This window comes from Myotis yumanensis, unplaced genomic scaffold (assembly GCF_028538775.1).
Source record: "Myotis yumanensis isolate MYYU_CA2020_CCGP unplaced genomic scaffold, mMyoYum1.0.hap1 SCAF_5, whole genome shotgun sequence".
Taxonomy (NCBI): domain Eukaryota; kingdom Metazoa; phylum Chordata; class Mammalia; order Chiroptera; family Vespertilionidae; genus Myotis; species Myotis yumanensis.
In genome coordinates, this window is record NW_027223756.1 from 74,136,641 (window position 1) to 74,163,507 (window position 26,867).

The 26,867-nt window shown below is 39.9% G+C and overlaps 1 protein-coding gene across 1 annotated transcript in view; it reads left to right on the forward strand.

The window, feature by feature from the left end:
- Positions 1-26,867, forward strand: part of KIF13B (kinesin family member 13B) — a 200,386-nt gene that overhangs the window by 153,747 nt on the left and 19,772 nt on the right. The window contains exons 33-37 of the mRNA XM_070415506.1: positions 1,242-1,394; positions 2,158-2,235; positions 3,542-3,595; positions 11,204-11,315; positions 19,266-19,399. Coding sequence (XP_070271607.1) covers positions 1,242-1,394; positions 2,158-2,235; positions 3,542-3,595; positions 11,204-11,315; positions 19,266-19,399 — 531 coding nt within the window. The remainder of the gene's footprint in view (positions 1-1,241; positions 1,395-2,157; positions 2,236-3,541; positions 3,596-11,203; positions 11,316-19,265; positions 19,400-26,867) is intronic.

Sequence of the window (26,867 nt, forward strand, 5' to 3'; positions counted from 1 at the left end):
CATTTATTATTATTTATTATTATTATATTTTTTAATCCTCACCTGAGGGCATGCTTAGAGGGAGGGAGGGAGAGAGGGAGAAAGAGAGAGAGAGAGAGAGAGAGAGAGTGAGAGAGAAACTTCAATCAACTGGTTGCCTTCCACATGCACCCTGACCAAGGATCAAACCTGGAACCCAGGCATGTGCTCTGATAGGGAATCAAACCAGCGACCTTTGGTGCATAGGATGATGCTTAATCAATTGAGCCACTCCAGCCAGGCTCTAACGCTTATCTAAATTTTAAAAAACATTTTTGGAAGTTAGAATGTGTCTTATAATTAATGATATCTTAAAATTAGTAGGCAGACATTTTTTTCTCCTTTGAGGTATATAAAATGATGGGGGTTTTTTTTTCTTAAAGTTGATGGTATCTTAAGATGCAGTGGCATATGGATATATATTTTGTAGTTTTTGACAAATTCACAATTAAATAAAGTATCTGATTTTCTCTGAGCAGAATAATTTGTTATGAACTAAGTTTGCTGGAAATAAATATATTAATCTGTCCCTGCTCCCCGTCTTGTGCATATCCCATTTATATGCATGGCCCGTCCATGTCAGACAGAGGAGCAGGGTTGGGCTGTGCTGGAAACCACAGTGAGAATTTCCCTGATGCTTCTCTTCTTGGTCGGCTCTGCCACTCCAGAGTTGAGGACAGAGACCAGTTGTAGAAGCCGGTACATCTTGAGTAGTCTGTGGTAGGCTGCTTAGTGAAAGTGTTGAAACCCACACTTCTTTCCACCTTATTCTCCATCCCCATGTCTGCCTCTTACTAGGGTCGTTTGGATCCCACCCTTACCTAGCTGTTCCCCAGCTCCTCATTCTTCTCTCCTGCCCCTCAAGATGCATTCCTAAAATATAGCGGTGGTTATATTTCCAACTAGCCCACCAAATCCTTTCTAACCAGTAATGCTTTTGTTTGTAGTGGAAATCAAAGAGAGAACAGCTTTGTTGAGAATGCACTATTTCAGCTACATTGTGTTTAATTAGCCTTTCAAAGCAACCTAACCACCGTTTATACCGTGGTTTCTGTGGGGAAGTGCTTTCTGAGTTCCAGAAGCTGACTTTACAATGGGCCTATATCCCATTTGTTAGCTCAGTACTCTGTATGTACGTGTGTGTCTGTATAGATCAAGACGCTTTTAACACTGTTTTCTTCTGCACTGTATTTAATTTTAATATACAACTTTCCATTCTCCAGGATGCCCAGGGAGTAGAGGAACGAGAAACATTAGCGAGAATGGCAGCTAATGTGGAAAACACGGCTTCTGCTGACTCTGAGGCTTACATTGAAAAATACCTTCGAAGTGTGCTGGACGTGGAGAACCTGCTCACTCTGGATCGCCTTCGCCAGGTCAGTCCGTGGCGCTGGGTGCAGTGGGGCTGACCCAGCCCGATTCTGTGTTTGACTTTCGGCATCCCAGTATTGTTACTTGTAAACTTTGAAGCATCTACTTAAGTGGAGCATATTAATTTAGCCTTGCCGGTGTAGTCTGTGAAGATGCAAGAGTTATATTTGGAAAGTTATTGTTTCCAAGGCACTATGTGGTATCTAGTTGCATTGGAAGTAATGGGAGAAAGTATTTAACTTTTGCTGGCTAAAGAATCATTTTAAAAATGCCTTCACACTGGGCAGTAATGTTGCTGAAGAACTATGCAGTAGTGAGGCACAGTGGGTCCTTGCTTAGCTGGACAAACCTTCCACAGCCGTAGAATGGTCTCCAGATGGGAGAATAGAAATGCCAGCAGTAAGCCTAACCCTTAGGGAAACCCTAGACCTCATGCTACCTAGCAATTTGAGACTTTTTGCAACCAAACATACTCATGAAAAATAAAAGTGAAAGATCCGATTTTCATGACCTTTCTCCTGGGACTGACTTCTGCCAGCTTCAGGGGAGCCGTCAATATAGAGGAGAGAAGCATCTAGTAGCCTGTCAGCTCTGCAGCTAACTTTGGATAGTCCGCAGTATTGTAATGGGATCACTCGTCATGTGGAGTGACAGCCATTATGTACAGAACTAGGAATGTATATGTGTAGATGGTCACTCAAGGCTTGCTTTCGCTTGTATTGCTTCGGAGTGTGTCTGATACAGTTTCCCTCTGGTTCTGACTGGCAGGAAGTTGCGGTGAAGGAGCAGTTGACGGGCAAAGGGAAGCTGAGTAGGAGGAGTATCAGCTCTCCCAATGTGAACAGAGTGAGTACATGGCGTCCCATTCTATGTCCTGCTTTTGTCTCCTTTCTCTTCTCTTTCCTTGAATAAGCTCTTCCCCATCCTTTCAATCTCACCTCAGATATCATTTCCTTGTCTGAACGGGTTGAAGGGCCTCTGTTCTGTTCCCTGGAGAATCTGTGCATGGCTCTGTCCCTGCCCTTCCTGATGTCGGGGGAAGTACCGTTTAAGCACCTCTCTGATGTTTCTCATTTCTCTAGCACTGGTGGTGCCGTCACAGTGACTGGGTGTTCTGTGACCAAGTGCCTAGGGCAAGCCATTTGAATTTTCTGGACTAACTTATTTTTAAATTGAGGAGAAGTCTGGGTTAGGTTTACAAACTCAATTGCTTATAGGCCATCCAAGGTAGTATAAAGGAGTAAAATAAGTTTGTTTCATAACTTTTCAAAAAGTTTTAAGTTTGTTGTTTTTTTTAAAGACATGAATGTATAATTTATGTGCATATGAAGCATGCAGATAATTCTTCACAAAGAAGTATGCTTATGGCCCTAATTTACCTCTCCTTTTCTTACTTTTGATAAAGATATGGATATAGGAAACATTATACCTTTGTCTGGACTTTACACCAAGAAAAGCCACACTACAAGCATTGTGACAAAGAGCAGCTGACTCTCAGCCTTAGCCTTTGAGAGACAATAGTGATGCACGCGCGCACCCCCCCCCCCCCCCCCCCCCCCCCCCCCCCCACCGCAGTGACTGAAAGACATCGCTCGGTGCTCTCAGACTGAATGGTTGAGAACATTCTCCGAGGTTAAGAAGTATCACTTTAATTCAGCATTCATATCTCTCATTCCTTCAGAAAATGATACGTTTAAATGTACTGATACATGCTGAGATTTATTATTTAGAATCCTATGATTTAAAATAGCTTGTGTATATACATTTGCTATGAATACCCAGAAAAAGGAGTCATAACATCAGATACATAAGATAACCAGTAACCTGGTATCTTTTAAATGGAAGGGGATAAACAATCGAAGTATTTCTTATTCAGGCCCAGTTGGTTGTTTCCTTAGCATAAACTGGATATCTGATCTTATACAAACCTCCCTTCTTAAGATTGTGGCTAACCAATTTGATTTAAAAAAACGTGCCTCTCATCCCAAAGGCCACTAGTCTACGTTTGCAGCTGTGGCCTGGGCTGCCTGTCTGCTGCTACCCAATTGGAACAGTCTGTTGACTCAGTTTTCAAAATCTTGTATTTCCAGGGCCGTAGATTTATGTACTTTTACACATAAAGGACTAATCTTCCTCTTTATTTCTTCTTCAGTTGTCTGGCAGCCGACAAGATCTCATTCCTTCTTACAGTCTAGGCAGCAACAAGGTACGTGTTAATAACTATTTTCTGCCAGTCTCAGACCTGTTTCTCGTTCAGCTCTCCTCTCAATGACCACACACTAGTTTTGCAGGCCCAAATCTCTTCTACTCTTCTATGCATGTGGAATTTATTGGAATGTGTTTAGAGTTCATTTCTTTTTATCTGATAGAATGTGATTTAATAGGCCTTCTTGTTACTCTAATTTTGGGGGGTTCAAAAACAAATTGGCTATTAAGTTCATATATCTGTTTAAAATACTCTTCTTGTTTGTGTCAGAAAAGGAACTTCAAATCAGATTTTTAATAGTAAAATATTGATAGAATGATTGAAAATGTATAAGAAATATGAAGATGATACCTAAAAGTTAGTTTTTTTGTTAGAAGAAAGAAAAATGAGGGAACAGAAATTTTGTTATCTGGAATTTATTTACTTGTTAATATAGCTTTCCGCAATTGAACAAGTTTTAAGCATAGATATCTCATTGTTATTAACTTAAAGGCATCTCTTGAAGATGTCACATATTACAATTTTGTGTGTGATATTTTTTGAGGACCCTGGTTAGATGTTAGCACTCTCAAATGTGGATAACATGCTCTGTGTTGATATCCTTAGGGGTTGAACTAGTGGGAGGGATTTATCACCAAGGCTAAGCTCGGAGGGCAAGTTCAGGAGCAGGAGCTGGCCAGAGCGAGGAGAGGAGTCCTCAGAGAGGGAGGAAGGCCCGGGAAGCAAAGTGGCTTGGAAACTGGAGGAGAAAGGGTTCCAGATTCTTTAGAGACATAAAGTGAGAACTGAAAGACTATTGTGGATGTGACAATGAAGAGTGTATTGGAGACCGTTCCTAGGGCAGTTTCTATGAAGGGCTGGGTAGAAGTTAGCTGGATGTGTCATTTAAATGAATAATTATAACCTTACACACTTTGGTTACTCTTCCAGGACTTTCCTTGTTTGAGTCATCTTGATTTCTTGGGGTGTCTGGGTAACTTAACAAAATTGTGGAAAGCCTGATTTCCACCCTCTCAGATTTTTCCCATGTCAATGTGCTGTCCCAGCAACAGGGATATGGATGCCTCCACTCTATTGCAATATATATTTTCAGTTGGCGTACACTTCAAAAATTTAAATACCCTTTCTCCCCAGTTTGCAATCTTCCTCAGCCATGGCAGTCCCACCCTCTGACAAACATTGGAGGTGTTGTCAGGGAGAGCGGAGGGGCCAGCTGGCCATTGCTAACTTTGTTCCCAGTGCAGCCGTGGAACGAGCCCTGAAAGGGTACCAGGCATAACTGGGCTTCGATCAACATCTGCTACTGTCCCGTGCTTGTCTCCAGATCTGCAGGTTAAAAGGATGTTCACATATCAAAAGTAGAGACCTTTGCTTTTCCCTAGGAGAAAGGTAGAGGAAAAGTGTTCTAAGACAGATTTTTATGGAGGGACCTGTTTCAGGAATAAGGAAATTCATGATAGAGGATTATAACTGTGATGCTCAAAAACAAAGTGGAAAGAACACTAAGCAACAGAGTTTGATTTCGGGCTCACTTCAGTAGGGAGTACAGGGTGGCCCCCCTACTTTCAGACGAGGGCCCCGCAGTAGTTTTATCATCCAAAGCAGAGCCTATTAACAGATTTTTAGGGAAAATAAATACTTTTAAAATTATATTTTCTTACTAGTGAGAAAAGAACCCCCTTGACCCCCTCCCTACTGCCCCAGCGTTAGCAGCACGGAACAGAGTTCACCCTGTGGCCTTTTAAATGAAACAATGAAAAAACATCTTCAAATATGGAATTCAAAGTTTGTTATTAATGCTACCCATAATATAGTTCCTCAGGATTAAGTAGTGTTTAAACTAATTAACATACAAATGATCTAAACCCTATTAAATCCCTTTACACAGCAGCAGTGCTTATATGCATATGAAATTACCTGAGTAGGAGGGAGCCCATTGTCTTAATGGCAGAAGGTTAGAAACAAACTAAATGTCCGTTGGTTTAACCTGATTACATACATTTTACATGCACCTGGGTGTGCACATACATGTGCAATAAATAAGTGGGATGCTGTGCAGCTGTAAAAACAATAAGGAACCCTCCAGGTACTAATATGGAAATTTAGTGTATAAACTTAGTATATCACCAGGATATACTAAGTAATTAAAATGAAGTGCAGGATGTATAGTAGGCTGCCATTTGTATTATTGAAGGAGGGGACAGGAGGGAAGTGTGTGGCAATTTATAGATTTGCTTATACATACATAAGAAATTGTATGAGGATATATGAGAAACTAATACCATTTCTTATCTGCCTGGGAGAGAGAGGGTGGAAATATGTGGGGAACTGAGCAGGCACGGGGAGGGAGGTAGGCAGCTTCTCACTTTGAATTGTATGAATGCCTTTTTATATTATTTGGTTTTGGAGCATGTGAACAAATCACCTCTTTACAAATTAAATAAATTAAAATGTAAAAATTTTATTCTCTACCTTTTAAATTGCTAGAAGTTTTTGTTCTCTTGTATGTATTGGGTTGAGAGGGTGTCCACTTAGTTTATCCCTAACAATTTGCGCACAAAACCCTAAAGGAAAGATGATTGAAGAAATTGTTTTGGGAAATCTCAGAGACTCACGTTGTTTTTTTCTTTTCTTTTGGGGACTTCCTGTATTCTTCAGTTTTCAGAGATCCAGGGAGAGGTAATTAATCCATTAGGTTTGCCTAATGAGTGGGATACAAGTACTATCCTACTACCTAAAACTTACTACTCTTGCTTTTGCCTTGGGATTAGGACTGAATTTTTATTTTATTGATTTTTTTTTTTTTTACAGAAAGGAAGGGAGAGGGATAGAGAGTTAGAAACATCGATGAGAGAGAAACATCGATCAGCTGCCTCCTGCACACTCCCCACTGGGGATGGGCCCGCAACCAAGGTACATGCCCTTGACCGGAATCAAACCTGGGACCCTTGAGTCCGCAGGCCGATGCTCTATCCACTGAGCCAAACCGGTTAGGGCAGGACTGAATTTTTAAATGTAGTTTTTATAAGATGACTAAATTTGACTCTGTGCTAATTTTTTTGGGCTCACCCTTTTGTAAAAATAACTTTGGTTGTCAGTATGTATGATTCCTTTCAAATGTTCCTCATTAACTGGGCCTAACATTGTAAAAGTACTTGTCAGAAAAGACTAGGAACTAAGGCATCTTACTGAATTTAGAAGGCTCTGGGATGGGAGGAGTTGGAGTTAATTTGTATTAAGCAAATAGTACAAATAAATATTTGGGAACTTGTAAGATGTTCTTTTCTGAAGCATGGGACGGGGGAGAGGAGTGAAAAAATGGTGCAAGTCCTTTGAGCATTCCTTCGACGGCACTGAACTTAGCTCAGCTGGACCGTCTTGGTTTCTTTGCACAGAAGTGTTTAATGTTCAAGAGAATTGAGTCAGAAATATAATTTTATCATGGACTTGATGATGCTTAAAATTCTAGAAAATTTGTTTTGAAATGATTGAAGATTATGATTACATTAGTTACACCTACCTTGCCAACTTGCATGGCTTTTTCTGGGTTGTTTACATTAATCTATGTATCTGTCCCTCTGAGCTTGATTATGAAACTAGACTTGTACAGAAGAATTTGATGTGCTGTGTCCTCCCCTGTGTGACATTGGAACGCTCAGGTTAGCCGCAGTAACGATTGGAATCAGGGAATGGCCACAACGTAGATTCAGGACTCCATTCTTTCCTAATTTTCAGTTAATGTCATGGCAAAGATTAATCATTTGGGAGCAGAGCGACACTAAAAGGTGCGGCAGGGAGGAGAGAGGGAGTGGTCGGGTTACTAAAACCATCTAGTTTGGCCTATACTATACCCTTTGAATCTAGCCAGTCATATTTAACATTTCCTTATTTATTGATGCCTGTTACATATTAAAATTGCAATAGTTTTACTGAACTCCATCAAAATTGAATTTTATGAACTATTCCCAACTTTTAAATTCACCTTAGGGCCTAAAATAAATCACTCTCAATAAGCTTTTCAATTAAAAAATATAAAATACCCCTAATTGCAGTGATGTTGCTATTTATCATTACTGGATATTTCATCATGATTGTTAAGGCAATTTTTTTTTAAGATCAGATGAAAACTTAGCAAACTTTGCATGACCAGTCTACCAAGATGGGCTCATATTAGGTGCAGAATTAATTTCAGCAGATTGTTTTTTCATCTGAAAACACAATGGAATACTACTCTGCTGCAAAAAGGAAGAAAATTTTACCCTTTTTGGCAGCATGGATGGACCTGGAGAACATTATGCCAAGTGAAATAAGCCAGTCAGAGAAAGACAAGTACCAAATGATTTCACTCATATGTGGAATTTAATGAACAAACTGAACTACCAAGTAAAATAAAGACAGACTCATAGAGAGCAGGCAGACAGCCTGGTGGTGGGGTGGTATTGGGTGGTATTTCTAAAGCCATTTGAGATGGAATTATATTTTTAATAAGTTTGCAAGATAGTGTTTAGAGTTTTTGATACAAAGCTTAAATGAGTATTTGGTTAACAAAACTGAGTTGTGTGTTTTGGCCACATTACCTTCCTGAAAACTGCCCTGAGTTAGTTAGTTAGTTAAGGCTGATGCCAAAGATGCTTTGTTAGTTGCATTAGAAGCCACCTTAGAATCTGGAATATCACTTTATATACCTCTTTGTCACTTTCCTAATGGAAAACCAAACCTCTTTACAGAAAACCCAAAGGTTCCATGTCTGTCCGAAGAGCCGTAGTGGAAAAACAGAGGTGGACAGGGGACCAAACCACATTCCAAGTCAGCTGAGAGACTCCTGTGTTTGCCTGTTCAGTTTGCCTGTAAACGTGGTGCTAGCTACAGAAATGGCTGTCTCGAATAGGGTTTTATTTCCTTGATTTCAGCCTGGGAGCACAAATAATCCCTAATACATATGAAGCTGGTGTAGGGATCCAAAAGGAAGCCAGAGTTTTGCGCCTCCTCATCTGGGCTGATTGAAGTTCAATAGACAGGCAGGCAGACAGTTGAAAATGGATCAGACTTATCTTTTTAGATTTAAGGGTATAGATTGCTGTGATTGAAGTTAAAACAAAACAAAAAACACACCATACTCTTGGACTTTGAGAACTGAGCTCATAAGAGCAGAACAGTCCAGCGGCCCATTGTGTGGCCAAGTGCCTTTTATTCGTTGTCCCGAGTTCATCTCCCTCTAAAGTACCTTTAACAGGGATGCTTCCTCCCACCCCCGACATTTCAGTAAAGGGAGAATAACCGTAGAACAACCAGGCATATACATTTTATTGGAAAGACACAAGTCCTTGTCCTCGGGGGGCAGTGTGTATAGCTAGACCCTGAACCACAGGTTTCATTTCTGGCAGGAGAGCGGGGCACGTACTGCAGGAGATAGGGGTGTAGTGAGTGGTGGTGGTGAGTGTTTCCCCAGAGGTCTGTGGGTGTCGGAGAGGACCAAGGAGTGTTGTTCCCAGTTTATCATCCACATTTGTTGTTCCCTCCGAAGCAGGGCTCCTTCCAGCCCAGAGTGATTTGAGATGCTCTGTGTCCTTGTGTCTGGTCGGCGAGACTTGGGAACAGTTAGCATTCACGATTCCTCAAGGTTACGATGACGGTGAAGGTAGATGGATGAAGGGAAATGTGTCTCCGTTTTTCATTATCCGATAGGCCAGCAGTATGGCTAAGGCGGTATTAATTAAGGTACCGCATGCATCCTTTCAAATGTTCTCACTTGAGATATTTGAATATATGAGACAGTAAGAGTTATTGCTTTCATTCTGACTTGGTAGTAACATTGTGTGTGGGAGTGCCAACGGGGAGAAATTACTCGGGGAGCTGGAGAGCCCCGCGAGCGCCTTGGGGAAGAGGTGACACCTGCGTTATTTGTCATTGGACCATTATGCACCGAGCAGCCGAGGTGCTGACTCCAAATCAGCTCCTTAGTTTTCCTAAGGGACAGAGTGCCACTCTGTCAGCTGCCAAACAAGGCAGAAAAATAGAAAACCTGAAAATAAATTTATTCTCAAATTAAGTAAGTTGTCTTCAAAACAACCCTGCATGAGCTTCGCACTGTGAACAGCAGGAGGCTTCTTCCCTCTGCGGAGCTCTGAGGGCGTCGGCCCTCGTGTCCGGCCCCCTGATTGTGAAATCCCAGAACACAGAGCTGCAGCAGCCCGGGCAGGAGAGATAATTACATTTCAATGCAAAGAACATTAATGAAACAGGCAAGTCTGTAAGTCAGTGTGTGATTCATTCGCTCCTGCCATGAAGTATTTCAGATTCACGGTTTCCCGAATCGTCTCTCATGTCTGTTTTTGGTTCCTTGCTTCCTAACGCTAAACATCATGCCATTTTTTAAAAATATCAAGTGCTGAGAGAGTTCCTAGGGAAGAGTGTTCTCTCAGGTAAAGAGGATCCAGATCACTTAGGGCTTATTGATTTTATGATCAGTACTCAGGTTGCCGCTAAAAGCAGATAGGTTTCCAATACATATCTGAAACCTAAGAGGTCTTTCCACCTCCATCCATCTTCAGGCTCAGTGAAGACCTCGCTTTGCAGGTGATTACTAATGAGAACTCAAGTGGATCGCCAGGGTCACGCATCTGTGAAATACTAGCCTGAATGAATATAAAACACCATTATTTAACTCTAGTGATTATTACAGGATCAAAGGGAACTTGAAGCATTTAAGAGATTTGCATCTCATCTCAATTACTGGTTTTTGTCCTTATAATGTTTGGTTGGAGTTTCTTTCTGTCCTAGGTGGGACTGATGTTAAAAGTGCTCTGATGGTATCACCATTTTTATGGCTCACCATAAGCTGTCGCATGGTAAATTAGTCCACCGCCTGGCTGGCGTTGTTCGGGTATTATGCCAGGACATCTCTTTAATGGGAATTTATAAAATAAGTTGAGAGTACAATAAAACTTGTTAATCCAGAGACTTCCATTATTGGAATGTGTGATTGCTTGATTTGGGTTTAACTGGAACTTATCTTTAATGTCTATTTAAAATGAGAAGCATGGTAGTACACGGTTGTAGAATTTTTACTTTCATGACGATATGTGAATGGATGGAAAGATGCACCCCTGGAGAGGAGAGGAGAGACGCCTGCCTCCACTAAAGTTGTTCCTGAGTCAGTCGGGAGTCTGCCGTGGGAAAGGGCATCTCGGGGAAGTCAGGAAGCAGAACACAGGGAGTCTTTCAGAAGGAAGGTGTTAGTATATCCATATTTTGCGGGAAGCTGCATCCTGTAGTAGGAAGAATGTGAGGATGGAACTGAGAAGACTCTAAGTGCTAAACTGGAGGGAGATCCAAATGTGAGGTATCACTACTACTTGAGAAATGAATGCTCTAAAGCAGCAGTCGCCAATCTTTCAGACCTCATGGACCACCAGTGGTCTGTGGACCACCGGTTGGCGACCGCTGTTCTAAAGAAGAAAAGTACGTCATCAAACTGGTCATGTCCTGTCCAGGGACTAAAGCTTTAGTAATGTATAACAGTTTTTTCTTAAATATCTTTAGATTATTGTTGTTGTTGTTGTTGTTAAATGATTGATTTAAATCAAAATTACCAATTTTCTCCTATAGGCCCGGTGGGAAAGTCAACAGGATGTATCGCAAATCGCAGTTTCCAGAGGAGCCGCTCCGGTCGCCCCATCCCTCCCTGGTTGTCCCCAGAATAACCATTCTCCTGATCCAGGTAAGTTAGGGTTTCATTTGCCAATCACTGTCATGAAGTTCCAGCAGCTTTCAGAAAGAGTATAAATCAGGATTTCCTCCCAGGTAACCGCTGTTCTACTAGTTCATGCCCATCTGGGTTTTTCTCTTTGTCTTAACATGTTGAATTCCACTGATTTTTGAACGTGAATTTGTCTTGCATTCCTGTGATAAACACTTCCCAATAGTGATATGTTATCCCTTATATTTGCTTGATTCCTTTTGCTGACATTTTAAGGATTTTTGTGTATATGTTCTACAGTGAATATCTGTCAGTACTTTACTCATAATAATAATAATGTCTTTGTTAGCTTTTGGTATCATGATTATATTGGCCTCATAAAATGACTTGGGAAATATTTTCTTATTAGTCTTCTCACAGAACCAACATTCGGTTTTATTTTCTGTTTCATTGATTTCTGTTATTTCTTCATTTTTCAAATTTTGGCATGCTGTGCTTTCATTACTATATATTCAAAATATTTTCTAATTTACCTCTGATTTATTTTTTGAGCCATGGATTATTGAGCATGTTAATTCATTTTCATATATCTGGGGGGGTCTTCTTATTGATTTCTTATTTAATTTAATTATAATTAGAGAATAGACTCTTTAACATTTCAGTCTTTTGAAATTTTTGGAGCCTTTGCTCTGTCTTGGTGAACATTCTGTTTGTACTCGAAAAGAATGTCCATTCTGCTTTGGGGCATCGTGTTCTGGGTACATCAATTAGGTCATCATGCTTGTGATCATCTCATCTCTGCCCTTACTGACTTTTTGCTATTTGTTCTGTCAGTCACTAAGGGGAGGCATTGAATCTCCAAGTATGATTGTGAAAATTGTCTATTTTTCCCTTTAATTATACGGGTTTTTTTCATCATTCACTTAGAAACTCTGTGTTAGATATAGACTCATTAAGGATTATTATTTTTTCCTGAGGAAGCGATATTTCTCATTATGAAATATCTCTTTATATCTCTGGTAGTAGTTACTTTGAAATATGTCTTGCTTGATATTAATATAGCCACATCAACTTTCTTTTGCTTGTTGTTTGCACGGTGTATCTTTTTCTCAGTTTTCAAAATTTTAGCCTATATTTGTCTTTAAATTAAAAGTGACTGTCTTGTAGACAGCATATAGTTAGGATTAGCTTTTGTTTTAAATCTAGTCTGACAATTCTGCCTTTTAATTGGCATCTTTAGTTATTTTACATCTAATATTATTATTATGTCTGCCATGTTGCTATTGGTTTCTATTTTTTTAAATTAATTTAGAGAAAGAGAGAGAGAGAGAGAGAGAGAGAGAGAGAGAGAGATCAACTTGTTCCACTTATTGACTTACTGATGCATTCATTGGCTGATTCTTATATGTGCCCTGATTGGAGATGGGACCCACAATCTTGGCTTATCGGGACTATTCTCTGACCAACTGAGCTACCCGGCCAGGGCTAGTTTCTGTTTGACCTTTTTATTTTTATTTTTTCACTCTGACCTCCTTTTTGTCTTCTTTTCGTTTAATTGAAAAATATATTTTAGACAATTATATAGACTAACTCTAACTACTATGCTGTAAACCTGAAACTAATACAAAATAATCTTGAATATAAACTGTAATTGAAAAATAAAAATAATAAAAAGAAGAAACCCAGTGAAGGATGGAGAGTTGTATAGGATCTCATAGCTATAAATAAAATAGTTATACCCGCCCCCCCCCCAAAAGACAGGAAAAATTTAGTGTTTGATTTTATTTCCTGTTTTGGCCTTCGGGTATGCCTATATTTGTTTGATTACTTAGTAAAGTCTGTGCTCAAGGACCCTAGTGTACATCCTTGACCTGTCACAGCCTATGAATTAATATCATCTCCCACTGCACACATTTAAGAGCCTTGCAACAGTAGTTCCATCTGACTATTCCCTCCCTCCCGTATTTTGTATTGTTGTCGTTGTATCTTTTAGTTTTCCAGATGTTATTGAACCCATTTTACAATGTTACTTCTTTTGCTTTAAAATAACCACCTTTAAGGAAATTAAGACACTAGAGAGAATCTTTTCTATTTTCCATCATAGTCATTATTTCTGGCATTATTCAGGCCTTCCTGAAGATCTTATCCTCATCTGATATCATTTAGCCCAAGGAGTATTCTGTATTGTTTCTTATTGTGCCAATCTCCTGGGGAAGAATGCTCTCCCCTTTTGAGAATATCTTTATTTCACCTTATTTTTTAAGGATATTTTCTCTAGATAATTTTGAGTTGACAGTTTAGTTCAGCACTTCACAGATGTTACATTATCTTTTAGACTCCTTTTCTGATGAGAATTCAGCCGTCATTTCTGTCACTTTTCCCTTACATAATGTCTTTGTTTATTTGCTTTCAAATTTTTCGCTCTCTTACTTTTTAGCAGTTGGACAATGATGTGCTTAGGTATAGTTTTCTTAGTATTTATTGTGCTTGGGTTTCACTGATGTTCTTAGATCTGTAGGTTGAGTTTTTCAAGAAATTTGGGCAATATTCAACTATTAGTTCATAAAACTTTTTCTACTGGACTTTTCTCTCTCCCTCCTGTTTAATATTGCGCACGCAGGTTACAGAAGCTCTATTTCTTTTCTAATTTCTATTTTTAATCTTTTTATCTTATTCTTGTTTCTTCTGGTTGGATAATTTCTTTTGTCATTTCCAGTCTTCTGCTAAGCACATTTAGGGAACTTTTTATTTAAATTATTATTCTATTCAGTTCTAGAATTTACCATTTGCTTCTTTTTTTGTAATAGTTTTACTTTCTCTGCTGATGTTCCCTCTCAGTATATTTGTTAAGACCACATTCTTCTTTACATCCTTGGAACCTGTGTATAGAAGCTTTTTTAAAGTTTTTACATGCTCAAGCCAGCATCTGGACCATCTCATGTTCTGTTCTGTTGACTGCTTTTATCTTTACTATGGGTCATATTTAATGAGTTTTTACAAATGTATATGCCCATTTAACTGATATCCCAGACAAGTATAGCAGATTTATGTGACTCCCCCTGATCAGCCGATGTTCTAATTTCAGATTAGTTTTGCTTGTTCTACAGGTTCATATAAAAGGAATCATACAAGCCCTGGCTGGTGTGACTCAGTTGGTTGGGCATCGTCTGGTGCACCCAAAGGTTGCTGGTTCTATTTTGGTCAGGGCACATGTCCAGGTTATGGACTTGATCGCCAGTGGGGGACATGCAAGAGGCAGCCAATCAATGTTTCTCTCTCATTGATGTTTCTGTCTTATCCCTTCCTGTCTCTCTAAAAATAATAAACTATTCTTTAAAAAAAAAGTAATACAATATATATTTTTTTTGTGTTTGGTGTTTTTTTTTTTTGCTCACCATTTCTATTCAAGTCATCCATTCTGCTGCATGTATCACTAATTTATTCTTTTTTACTGCTGAGAAATATTGAGAAATATTTCATTATCACAATTGAATTTATTACCATTTTTAATCAGCTCTATTTATGGGCATTTGGTTTCTTTCCAGTTTTTGGCTACTACGAATAAAGCTTGTTCTTATATAAGTCTTTTTTGTGAACATTTGTCTCAAGTAAATACCTAGGAGTGAAATACTGGGATATAGAGTATCACCTTGCTTTAAAATTCTGTAAAATGTACATCTATCTATCTGTATATATAATCAGTGCTACTTGATTTACATATTTACCACTTCGGTTTGATCATTATTGCCACACTGTATTGTCTTGTACCACACTGTATTTTTTTTTTATTAAATCTTTATTGTTCAGATTATTACATTTGTTCCTCTTTTTTCCCCCCATAACTCCCCTCCTTCCAGCTCCCACCCCACCCTCCGCCCTCACTCCCCACCCCCTGTGTTCATCCATAGGTGCATGATTTTTGTCCAGTCTCTTCCCGCATCTCCCACACCCCTTTTCCCCCCAAGAATAGTCAGTCCATTCCCTTTCTATGTCCCTGATTCTATTATAATCACCAGTTCATTCTGTACATCAGGTTATTTATTCACTTGATTCTTAGATTCATTTGTTGATAGATGCATATTTGTTGTTCATAATTTGTATCTTTACCTTTTTCTTTTTCTTCCTCTTCTCAAAGGATACCTTTCAGCATTTCATATAATACTGGTTTGGTGGTGATGAACTCCTTTAGCTTTTCCTTATCTGTGAAGCTCTTTATCTGACCTTCAATTCTGAATGATAGCTTTGCTGGATAAAGTAATCTTGGTTGTAGGTTCTTGGTATTCAGCACTTTGAATATTTCTTTCCACTCCCTTCTGGCCTGCAAAGTTTCTGTTGAGAAATCAGCTGACAGTCGTATGGGTATTCCCTTGTAGGTAACTGAGTTTCTTTCTCTTGCTGCTTTTAAGATTCTCTCTTTGTCTTTTGCTCTTGGCATTTTAATGATGATGTGTCTTGGTGTGGTCCTCTTTGGATTCCTTTTGTTTGGGGTTCTCTGCGCTTCCTGGACCTGTAAGTCTATTTCTTTCACCAGGTAGGGGAAGTTTTCTGTCATTATTTCTTCAAATAGGTTTTCAATATCTTGCTCTCTCTCATTTTCTGGTACCCCTATAATTCTGATATTGGTACGTTTGAAGCTGTCCCAGAGGCTCCTTACACTATCTTCGTATTTTGGGGTTCTTTTTTCATTTTGCTTTTCCGGTTGGGTGTTTTTTGCTTCTTCGCATTTCAAATCTTTGACTTGATTCTTGCGTTCCTCTGGTCTGCTGTTGGGAGTCTGTATAATATTCTTTATTTCAGTCAGTGTATGCTTACTTTCTAGATGGTCCTTTATCACACCATCGAGGGTCTCATTAGATTTCCTGTACATCTCATCAAGTTTATCGACAGACTCTAGAAGCCTCTTGAGAGACCTCAAAAGTGTGGTTCTGAACTCAATATCCTCCCTTGATAGTTTTGTCCTGTTTCTTTGTCTCCGCATTTTTTATGCTTTCTTGGTACACCCCCTAGTGGTCTTTGTGCGCAGTCTTGTTGTAGTTAAGCCTTGATTGTTATAGTTAATACTAGAGGGATTTGACCTCCAGGCCAACTGGCTGTGATAATCAGCTGTGTCTGCAGTGGAAGAACTTGTGTCCTCTAGGGAGGTGCTAATCTAGCTTTTGCCTGAGGCTATCCAACAAATGCCTCTGTGCAGGGCTTGGGCGGGGCGGGTCCCACGGGATCAACAGGGTGGAGGAGGGAGCAGTTATGGCTGCTCTCAGTCCGTCCCCAGGGGCCCTGCCTCTCTGTCCCAGCAACAGCTGCAAACCTCGGAGGGACCATAGCCAGACAGTCCTGCTTCTCCCGTTTGAGTCTGGGTCCCTAGAGGCTTGCCCGGATCTGGAGCTCTGAGTCTGAGGCTCCCTCCGGATTGAAACAGACAACCACGCCCTCAGCCACCAGCCCGTGCCTCGCGCACTCCGCACCTTAGTATTTTACTTCAGCACTGTGCCTCCTCTGATTCTCGGTTCCTCCTAGTTGTAGAACTTCCACTCAGCCAGCCTTCCTGTGGTTCTGGATGATGTCCATTCCGTCTTTTAGTTGTATTTTTGAAGTGGTTGTTCGAGGCAGCAAACTCCGGTGTTAACCTATGCCGCCATCTTGGTTTCTCTTTTTCTGAGTTTAGTTTCTTTTTTAGTGAATTATATCCATCATTAGTGCTTTTAAAAATCATTTTTAGTGAAAAACTATGTCTTTTATACATTAAAGTTTTTATTTTGCTCTCACTTTGAAGAATCCTTTTACTATGGAAAATACCAAACATACAAAGTAGAAAGAGTACCATGATATGCCCTTTCAAGTACCCCTCCTGACTTCAAAGTAATCAGTTCCTCACTCGTCTTATTTATCTGTACGCTCACTACTTCTTACCCTCTAATGACTATTTTGAAGCAAATCCCAGATACTATTTTATCTGTAATTATTTGTACATGTATCTCTAAAGCAATAACCACAGTAACATTTTACTCCTAAAAATATAGCCCTGGCTGGGTGGCTCAGTTGGCTGGAGTATCGTCCCACACACCAAAATGTTGTGGGTTGATTTCCTGGTCACATACACAGGTTGCAGGTTCAATACCTGGTCAAGGGGCTTGCAGTAGGCAGCCAATAGATGTTTCTGTCTTGTATGGATGTTTCTCTCTTTCTATCCTCTGGTGAGGAAATAATCTATATCTCTAAAAAGCTAAGTGACCAACTGTTTGTCCGTCCGACTGACTGACCGGCCAGCTGGTACGTATGACGCACACTGGCAATTGAAAAATAAACGTTGACTCGCACATGCGCGATACAGATAAAGCTGTCTAATTGCCTTTCAATGTGCACGAATATGTGCACCGGGCCACTAGTAATAATAATAATTAGTATTAAGTATTATCAAATATCTCTTGTTAGTATTTCCATTTCCCCAATTGTATAAAAAATATATTTTATGTATTTTGAATGAAAATCATCCATTGTGATTAGTTGATATGTGTAAGTCTGTTTAATCCATGTGCTCTTCTCATTCTTTTTTTCTCCATTGCATTGTGTTTGTTGAAGAAACTAGGTTTTTGTACAGTATACTGTACATTCTTATTTTTGCTGGTTAAATCCCCATGAGGGACATGATCCTCTATAAATTGGTAGTTAGATGTATAGCATTGATCAGATTCCGGCTAATTTGAGGGAAGGAAGGGAGGGAGGATAAATGAATGGGTAGTTTTGTGTACTTCCCCTCAGGAGACACCACGTGTCTGTCTCTCTTTTTGTGATAGATGCAGCCTTTGGTTGACAGTTGGCTAGATATTTATTTAATTAGGGGTCATCCTCACTCTAGAATGTTAGTTTAACTGTATATAGAACTCTAGATTGTCCCTAATTTCTTCCCCTCAGCATTTAGATAATTATATCTTCTGGCTCTTTAGTCATCTTAAACTTATATTCTGTTTACCCCTTTTCTTTCGGTTTGTTTCTCTCTTCCCTATTTTTGCCTTCTTGTAAAAATTGTTTGAGTTTTTTGAATTCAGTTTTAATGTATCTCTTGACATTATAGCTATCTCTTTGCTTTATTTTTTAGTGATTGCTCTCATGCTGACAAAACATCCTTACCTTTTCATAGGTTACTTAGAGTTAATATTACACTACTTTGTGTAAAATGTAGAAACCTTAAACTGTATAAGTCCACGTACAACTGTACTGCCAGTGAACTGGAGTCATTTCAGGGTCAGCGTGGAGTAGATACCGGTGGTTGTGTACTTCTCTTTAGGCAGTATCCCTTACAAGTTTCTCAAGTTGTCTTGCTTTAAAAACAGTGTTATGAGGATACAGTGTTTTGTCTTTTATGAGTTGGATTAGATTTTCCTAAAAATTTAGTTTTATTCACTAAGGGGAAAGAAATCTTATATCGTAGGCATTATCTGCACATTTGATCCCAGCCTTTGGTAATTAAGAGCACGTGAGAATATGGTTGGTTCAGGGCCTCTGTTCCCCTCTTGTAAGAACAATTAGAACACTACTCTCCTCCTGAAAGGTCATTTCATCATTTTCATGCAGTAAATAGCATGAAGAATTAAAGTTGAATAAGACATAGTTCCTGACTTCAAAGAGTTTAAAGTTTACATGGAGTGCTACATGTGTGTGTTATCAGCTATGTGATTTAAAAGTAAAAAACCAGTTAGTGACAGGACTGGGGATGGGTGACCCTGTGCATACTAACAGGAATACTGAAGATTAAAACATTTTAGAAGTACCCCAATTGCTGCTATTTAATTGGAAAAGGAAACCCCAATGTGTTTGGGGTAACTATAATAATACTGTTTTTTTAATATTAATTTTTAAAGAATACCTTTTTAAATTATATTGTTATATCTGCTTACAAATGATCCTTGTCAAATTTGCAGTAAAGAGAGAGATGTCTTTGTAATTGTTTTTCTTTTCCTTTCAATATTTTGACAGGACGTAGTAGCCAAGTGGCCTCCTACCTGACCCCAGTCAAATCCTTCGTGCCACAGATGCCCAAGCTGCTGAAGTCCCTCTTCCCTGTGCGCGACGAGAGAAGGGGCAAACAGCCATCTCCCCTTGCACATCAGGTAAGAGCATCAAGAAAGCAACAGTGAAGCCCTGGCCGGTATTCTCAGTGGTTAGAGCATCAGCCTATGCACCAAAAGGTCATGAGTTCAATTCCTGGTCAAGGGCAGGTACCTGGGTTGCAGATTCCATCCCTGGTTGGGGAGAGTACGGGAGGAACCTATGGATGTGTATCTCACATAAGTGTTTCTCTCTCTCTCCTCCTCTTCTCTCTCCCTCCCTCCCTTCCAGTCTCTAAAAATCAATGGAGCCCTAACCAGTTTGGCTCAGTGGATAGAGCATCAGCCTGCGGACTCAAGGGTCCCAGGTTCGATTCCGGTCAAGGGCATGTACCTTGGTTGCGGGCACATCCCCAGTGGGGAGTGTGCAGGAGGCAGCTGATCGATGTTTCTCTCTCATCGATGTTTCTAACTCTCTATCCCTCTCCCTTCCTCTCTGTAAAAAATCAATAAAATATATATATTTTTAAAAAAAAATCAATGGAAAAAATACCCTTGGGTGAGGATTAACAAAATAAAAGAAAGCAGCAGTGAACATTTTTTTCTGAGATTGCTGGCAAAGTGGTGCTTTGTGTTGCACTGAAGCTGGAGTGAGAGTGATGTCAACAATGGGGTGGGGTGGGAGGGGTAAAAACTGGGCTTTTAGATCTGGTAAAAGCTTGTGATAATTTCTCTTCCCCTCTCTTCAGAGATAACAGAGCTGTTTAAACTTATTGACACACTCAATCCTTTTTGCTTTTAAAAAATGCCAAGTACACTCCTAATGTGATTTATGGTAATATCACTTAGAGCAACAATAGTAAAATTTATGAAGTGCACTTAATGTTTCTTGTGTATTGCCAAACAGAAAATGTAATTCTATTTTTAATTCTTGATTTCATTTCTCATTTCAAACAATTTCATATCATCACTGTTCTTCCTTCTCCACCTTTTCTTCCTCTACTGTGGTTTACCTGTTCTTTCACTTAAAATATTAAAAGTGATCATTTGTCTTATTTCCCCGTTTTCTCTGAAACTCAACTCAGCCTTAGAATAAGTTTTAGAGGAAATGTGAAAGGGCTTTCCAAATAATCAGGAAACTGTTCATATGAGATGCTGAATGGGAAGCCTGTTGGCAATGCAATTTCTGGACTTACATAGGTGTGCATTCAGCAGAAATTGATAAATGAGGATTTATTTATACTCATTCAAAAACACATACAGTGCAAGTTCGGTTGTTGAAATAGGTCTTTTGACATCAACTTCTCCACATTCACTTAAACATTCAAGTTACAGAAATGCAGGTGAGTTCCTGTCTGAGACTTTAACTACTTAAAAGAATCTTCTTCTAAGTTCATAAATGCATATGCAAGGGCGATGGTGTTAGTTTTGTAAGGCTGCTGTGCAGATATATAATATTTTCAGCCTAGCATTATATAAACATATACATAAGCATACATGTACACATATTGGATGAAAAAATTAAACACTGAGATTTTGGAAGTGTTTAACTAAATTTAACTAGGCATATAATTGGTGTTTGACAATTATCAAAATGAATCTATGAGAGCTAAAAGAAATAGCATGTCTAATACTTGGTGGGGTGAGGATAGGCAGAAATTATTTTCCCAAGGGTTTGTTATTGCATTCGGTATTCTGTTCTGATCTCCCACATCATTATTTTGCAAAGTATGATTTATGGACTGTGTCAGAATTTCCATGGTAACTTTTTAAAAAGGCAACTAAAAAATATATACAGCCTGGTCTCAAGCCATGGCTCACTTGGGGCGCCTTATAATCTGCCTCTATAAGCATCCAAAGTGATTCCTAGTCACATTAAAGCTTGATAGCCACCATTTTTCAACTGCTATTTGGTGAAGACAGAGTTATAGACATTAAAGGAAATCAGAATGGCATTAGAAGTCATTGAATCAGCCCACTATAGTTATAATTTTTTTAAAAATATATTTTTATTGATTTTAGACAGGAAGGGAGAGGGAGAGAGATATAGAAACATCAATAATGAGAGAAAATCATTGATCAGCTGCCTCCTGCATGCCCCATCCTGGGGATTGAGCCCACAACCTGGGCATGTCCCCTTGACTGAAATTGAACCCTGGAACTTTCAGTCCGCAGGCCGACACTACCTATTGAGCCAAACCAACTAGGGCCAGTTATTATTTTTTAAAGCTTCTCTAAGTTTTTGATGTAGAAGTCAAATCATGTGCTACAATCAGAAATTATTTTTACTGTTTGATAGTAAGTGATTGTTTCTTCTGCACGAACAATAATGTGTCAGGAGCGAATCTAGTGATTGGAGAATAACTCTAATTTGTAATGTCCAATTTAAGAGAGTTAATCTCACAATATTTTGAAGATATCTTAGAGCAGTATTTGCTCATTCAGCTTACTTTTTTTGAGCATATACGAGCAAAGGTGTTGGGGAAAGTACGGGAGGAACTGTTAGGGGTTCAATATTTCATAAATAAATGGAAAGATAAAGCTGGACTTACCCTAGCCAGTTTGGCTCAGTAGATAGAGCGTCAGCCCTCGGACTGAAGAGTCCCAGGTTGGATTCTGGTTAAGGGCACATACCTCGGTTGCGGGCTGGATCCCCAGCCTGGTCAGGGCATCGCAGGAGGCAACCAATCAATGTGTGTCTCTCACATTGATGTTTTTCTTTCTCTGTCTCTCCCCACTCCCTTCCATTCTCTCTAAAAATCAATGGAAAAGTATTCGCGGGTGAGGATTAACAAGATAAAAACGTTGGACTTAGCAAATAGATGCCCAATAGTAGGGCTAAAATGTTCCAACTGGTTCGTGAACTGAAGGCTCTTTACTCAACGTCATCAGGGAGTTGCACCTTCCCTGCACCATCTCTGTCCCTGTCTGACGACCTTCCAGCTACAACCTGCTGGAGACACTTCGTCGCTAGGCTTTATTCAGTGCTGCAACGTCCGCCAGGTTTCCTTCTGCGGACTGCTCAGTCCCTCTTGATTGCCTTCCCTGGGCCCGCTTATTCCCTAAGCCACTGATACTCAGGTGCCCCAGAGCACTAGCCTGGGCTCTCTAATTCTTTGCTTGGGTGATGCCATTCAGCTCCACGGCTTTACCTATTCATACACTGACAATGCCCACATTTCCATCTCTAGCCCAGATGGCCCTGAGCTCTGGCTTTGTGGATCTCATTGCCCATTCAACTTCTCCACTTACATATCAGGGAGGCATTCACAGTTTATAAGTCCAAAACATTACTGTTTGTTTCAGCTCACAAGTCTGCTTACTCCTAGCACACAAGATACTAAAACACGTGACCATCTTAGGGTGTAGCCCAAACATCCACTTTGCTTACCTCTTACAAGCAGTGCACCAGTGAAACTGTGTAGGTACCACTCCCAACCCAGTGACCTCTGACCTTCTCCATTTCCCATTACTCATCGTGCCACTCTTGTCTCTGGCTGTTGCAGCAGCTGACCAGTTGGTCTGTCTGACACTGTTTTTGCCTCAGGACAGTCTCACATTTACAAAGTAGCCGGAGTGATCTTCCACACCCTTACATTAATTCATGACTGGAAACCTTCCACTGTTTCTCACTGAAACGGGATAAAGTAAATTCCTTCCTGTGTGATGTGGTCCCCTGATCTTTACTTGTATTACCTTTATTCTCCTCTTTGTTCACAATACTAAGCCATATTGGCCATTCTTTTGTTTGCTTGTTTGTTTTAAACCTCAGTAACACATGAAGTTCTTTTTGGTCTTAAGAGTTTTTTTTCCCTTTCACTTGGACTGCTCTTTTCCCAAGTCCTTTTTATGGCTTCTAGGTCTCATGTAGAGTAGTTCACTACTAGTGGGGCCACGAAAGGCTACTGTGAGGAAGTATGTTTAGTGTAGAGTGGCCTTGACCAACCAAACTGAAACAACAGCCTCCACCATACACAGTGCACGGGATCACCGTCCTTAATTTTTCCCTTGGGAGTTATTGTTAGGTCTCTATGTTTATTGATTATCTCTAGAATATAACCCTTGAGGGCAAGAGAATATTGATAACAAAATGACATATATGCAGATTATTAATATTAGATAGCTTATATGTCCAAGGGTCATAAAGTGGCATAAAGGACTATGTTTACAGTTGCTGTTTAGAGGTGTGAGAATCACATCTGAGTGGAGATTTGAGATATCAAGACATATTGATGAACCTTTTTTCCTGGATTGATGTTAGTTTCACTAAAGAACCATTCCTAAAGGAGGGAAAAACTTTGCGTGTCGTTCTGGATTTAGTTGATCAAAGATGCATGTGTTCATCTCAGATCATGACTACCTCTGCTAGAGCTCTAAGGGAAGTAAATTCTTTTAAATGGCAGTATCAATATAGAGGTCCCACTACTTGGGCCACTTTAAATATGCTTTAAGTTGTTACACCTGAGTGGTGTTTTACCCTTGGAAATGCAGCCCTTTAGTGCCCATGGAATCCCAAAATATCAGCAACAAGAACATGCGGCATTGGCTACTTTAGTGTTCCCCAATTTTTTACTCTAATGGCATCCCGTTCACTTGGAAATCAGAGTTAAAACCTGAAAGTTGAGGTCCTGTTTTTGATCATCTAGCCTTCCCCTCCCTGTGGAACCTCCCAAGACTTCTAGGGACAAGGTTGGCTTATTTCCAACCAAACTTTGCCCCCCGAGTTTTCTCTGCTGTTACTCAGGGGTTAAAGGGAGGGGAAGAGGGGCTCTGTGTTCTCTAGGTTTACTCCAGACTTAACAGCTGTAGGTTAGTCAACTATATCCTATCTAATAAAAGAGTAATATGCAAATTGACCATCACTCCAACACACAAGATGGCTGCCCCCATGTGGACACAAGATGGCCAGCAGGGGAGGGCAGTTGGGGGCAATCAGGCCTGCAGGGGAGGGCAGTTGGGGGGACCAGGCCTGCAGGGGAGGGTAGTTGGGGGGGAACCAGGCCTGCAGGGGAGGGCAGTTAGGGGTGACCAGGCCTGCAGGGGAGGGCAGTTAGGGGCAACCAGGCTGGCAAGTGAGGGAAGTTAGGGGTGACTGGGCCAGCAGGGGAGGGCAGTTAGGGGCAATCAGGCAGGCAGGTGAGCGGTTGGGAGCCAGCAGTCCTGGATTTTGAGAGGGATGTCCGACTGCCCTCAATGGGTCCCAGATTGGAAAGGGTGCAGGCTGGGCTGAGGGACACACACCGCCCCCCCTCCCTCGCCGTGTATGAATTTTGTACTTTTGTGCATCGGGCCTTTAATCTCATAATAAATGCTTCATCATTCTTTGGTTGTCAAGCTCTTGCTTAAAGTTGGGAGCCCAGAAGTGATACAGTGATCCCTGTGCTTGAAAATAGTGCAACTGTTAGCTCCTTCTTCTAAATAATGTACTTTTACCAAAGTAGCATATTATTGCACTCTCTCTTTTTTTAAAGGCAAGTATTATTAGCCCATCATGCTTCTGGTCAACTAGCATTACCTTTTTTTTCTGTTTATTTGTGTACACTCTTGTCAATGAGTTCTCTTTTATTACGATGTTCTTTAACTGATGTGTAAAAATACTTAAATAAGGAACTTTAGATTCATTTCTAAAATTTTGCATCTTGATTGTGTTTTAACATTTCTAGGCTACCAAGATATTTTTGAGTGCTTATTTTTTGTTCTAGCTATCATCTACAAATTTTTAAAGGGTATAATCTGTCTGTGTTTGAGTCATAAACAAAATACTGAACATTATAGGGCAGAAGGGAGAACCCTGTCATATGCAACTAGAGACCATTCCTCAAGTCACAGAACACAGAGCAACACATTTCAGCTCTATATATTCAGTACCTTCCACCTCCAATCTACATTTCTTCTTCTGCCAGAGAGATTGTGTATAACTTTGTTAAACACATTATGGAAATGAAGGGGCACCATGACCATGGGCTTCCTCTGTATCCCCAATCTAGTTAGCTTAAAACACATTCATGCTGATGGACGTTCTAGATCACTCTAGTCAGTACCTGGCCCTGCCATAGTCTGTGAGGTGTGACTTCCCAGGAGCGTAAGGACTACACAGACTACCGTGAATCTTGCTCTCTCTTTTGATTCTCTTTTTTGTTTGCTGCTAGTGCCTTGTTAGTTCGCTAACTTTGGCAGCCTAGATAAATAATAACAGACTAAAAAAATTGTAGGTTTTAGAATGACATCAAAGATAGAACCCAGAAAAATAGAAATCAATGCATATACCTAAAAATAGAAATCAGAATCTGGATCAGTTTTATTGTATAGGAAGGGATGAATATTGACATGAATATTGCATAAGATAGTAAATAACTGTAGTGTTGCTTAAGGTTTAGCATGTGAAACAACACCCAAAAAGAACCCAAAATTAGTTTGCGGATCAACAGACAGTACATGGTAACCAAATAGACCATGTATGATGGCATACTCGTATTCCTTTCCAAATCCCAACTTTCTCTTTTCATCATTTTTAAAGCCATTTCTCTCTCCATTTCCCCCCCTAACTACAATGAAAGGTATTAAAACTTCTTTCTTCTCCTGTTTCTGTCCATGTTTAGTTTGGAGACTTAAAACGCCTTCTCTGGAGCATTCACAATAATGAAGAAACTTACTAACCCACCTAAACACTGCCTGGTCTTCTTGGGCATGATTAGACCACACTCAGGCTGTTGCCCTGAGTCCTGGCTCTGTGACACTAGAAATACGTTGACCAGTTGGAAGGATTTCAGAGAATAACATCCAAAATGATTTATGAGGAAAGATTAAAGGAGTTATTTATAGCTTGACCAAACAATGACTGAGAGAGCTGCCTGTATAAGCATGCGAGGCAGATGGACACTGAAGGCGGGAGGAATCATGGAGGCTGGCTCCTGCGGCCGTGGCATGAAAGCACGGAACAACAGAAATGAAATTAATGAAGGGAATGGTAGCAGCTGTGGATAAGTCAAGTGGTTTATAGGTAGCAGGATACGCTCTTAAAAAACTATGGGATTTCTGTCACTTCTATTTTTAAAAAATAAGATTTTGAGCATATAAAAATAGTCCAGGTAAGAACCGAGGAATGGGATAGGTCCTGTTCCACTTATTGCTCGTATTCTCATTGTTCAAGTAGGTGGAATAGATGTAGAGGTTGTATAATGAGGGAATGATTGTTATCAAAAAAATGCTTTTAATCAGACTGTCCTTGACATTTTCAAACAAGAATGTTCAGTTCCCTCCTTCATGCAAAGATACAACCCCAGTAAAACTCTAATGAAAAGATTGATGCTTATTAACTTGTTCTTTGGAAGCAGCGGGTTCTCAGATCAAGGTGCTATGGTTTGGGAGCATTGTATTCCAGTGTTTGCAAAGACTCGTGATCTTTTCTTGTAAGGGAGAAGTTAACAGTTTATTAGAAGATTTAGAAATAAAGATTGAAATATTTTACAAAATATTTTGGTTTGACCATGTTTATAAAGAAAGACTCATGTTTCTCACTTTTATGGAGATA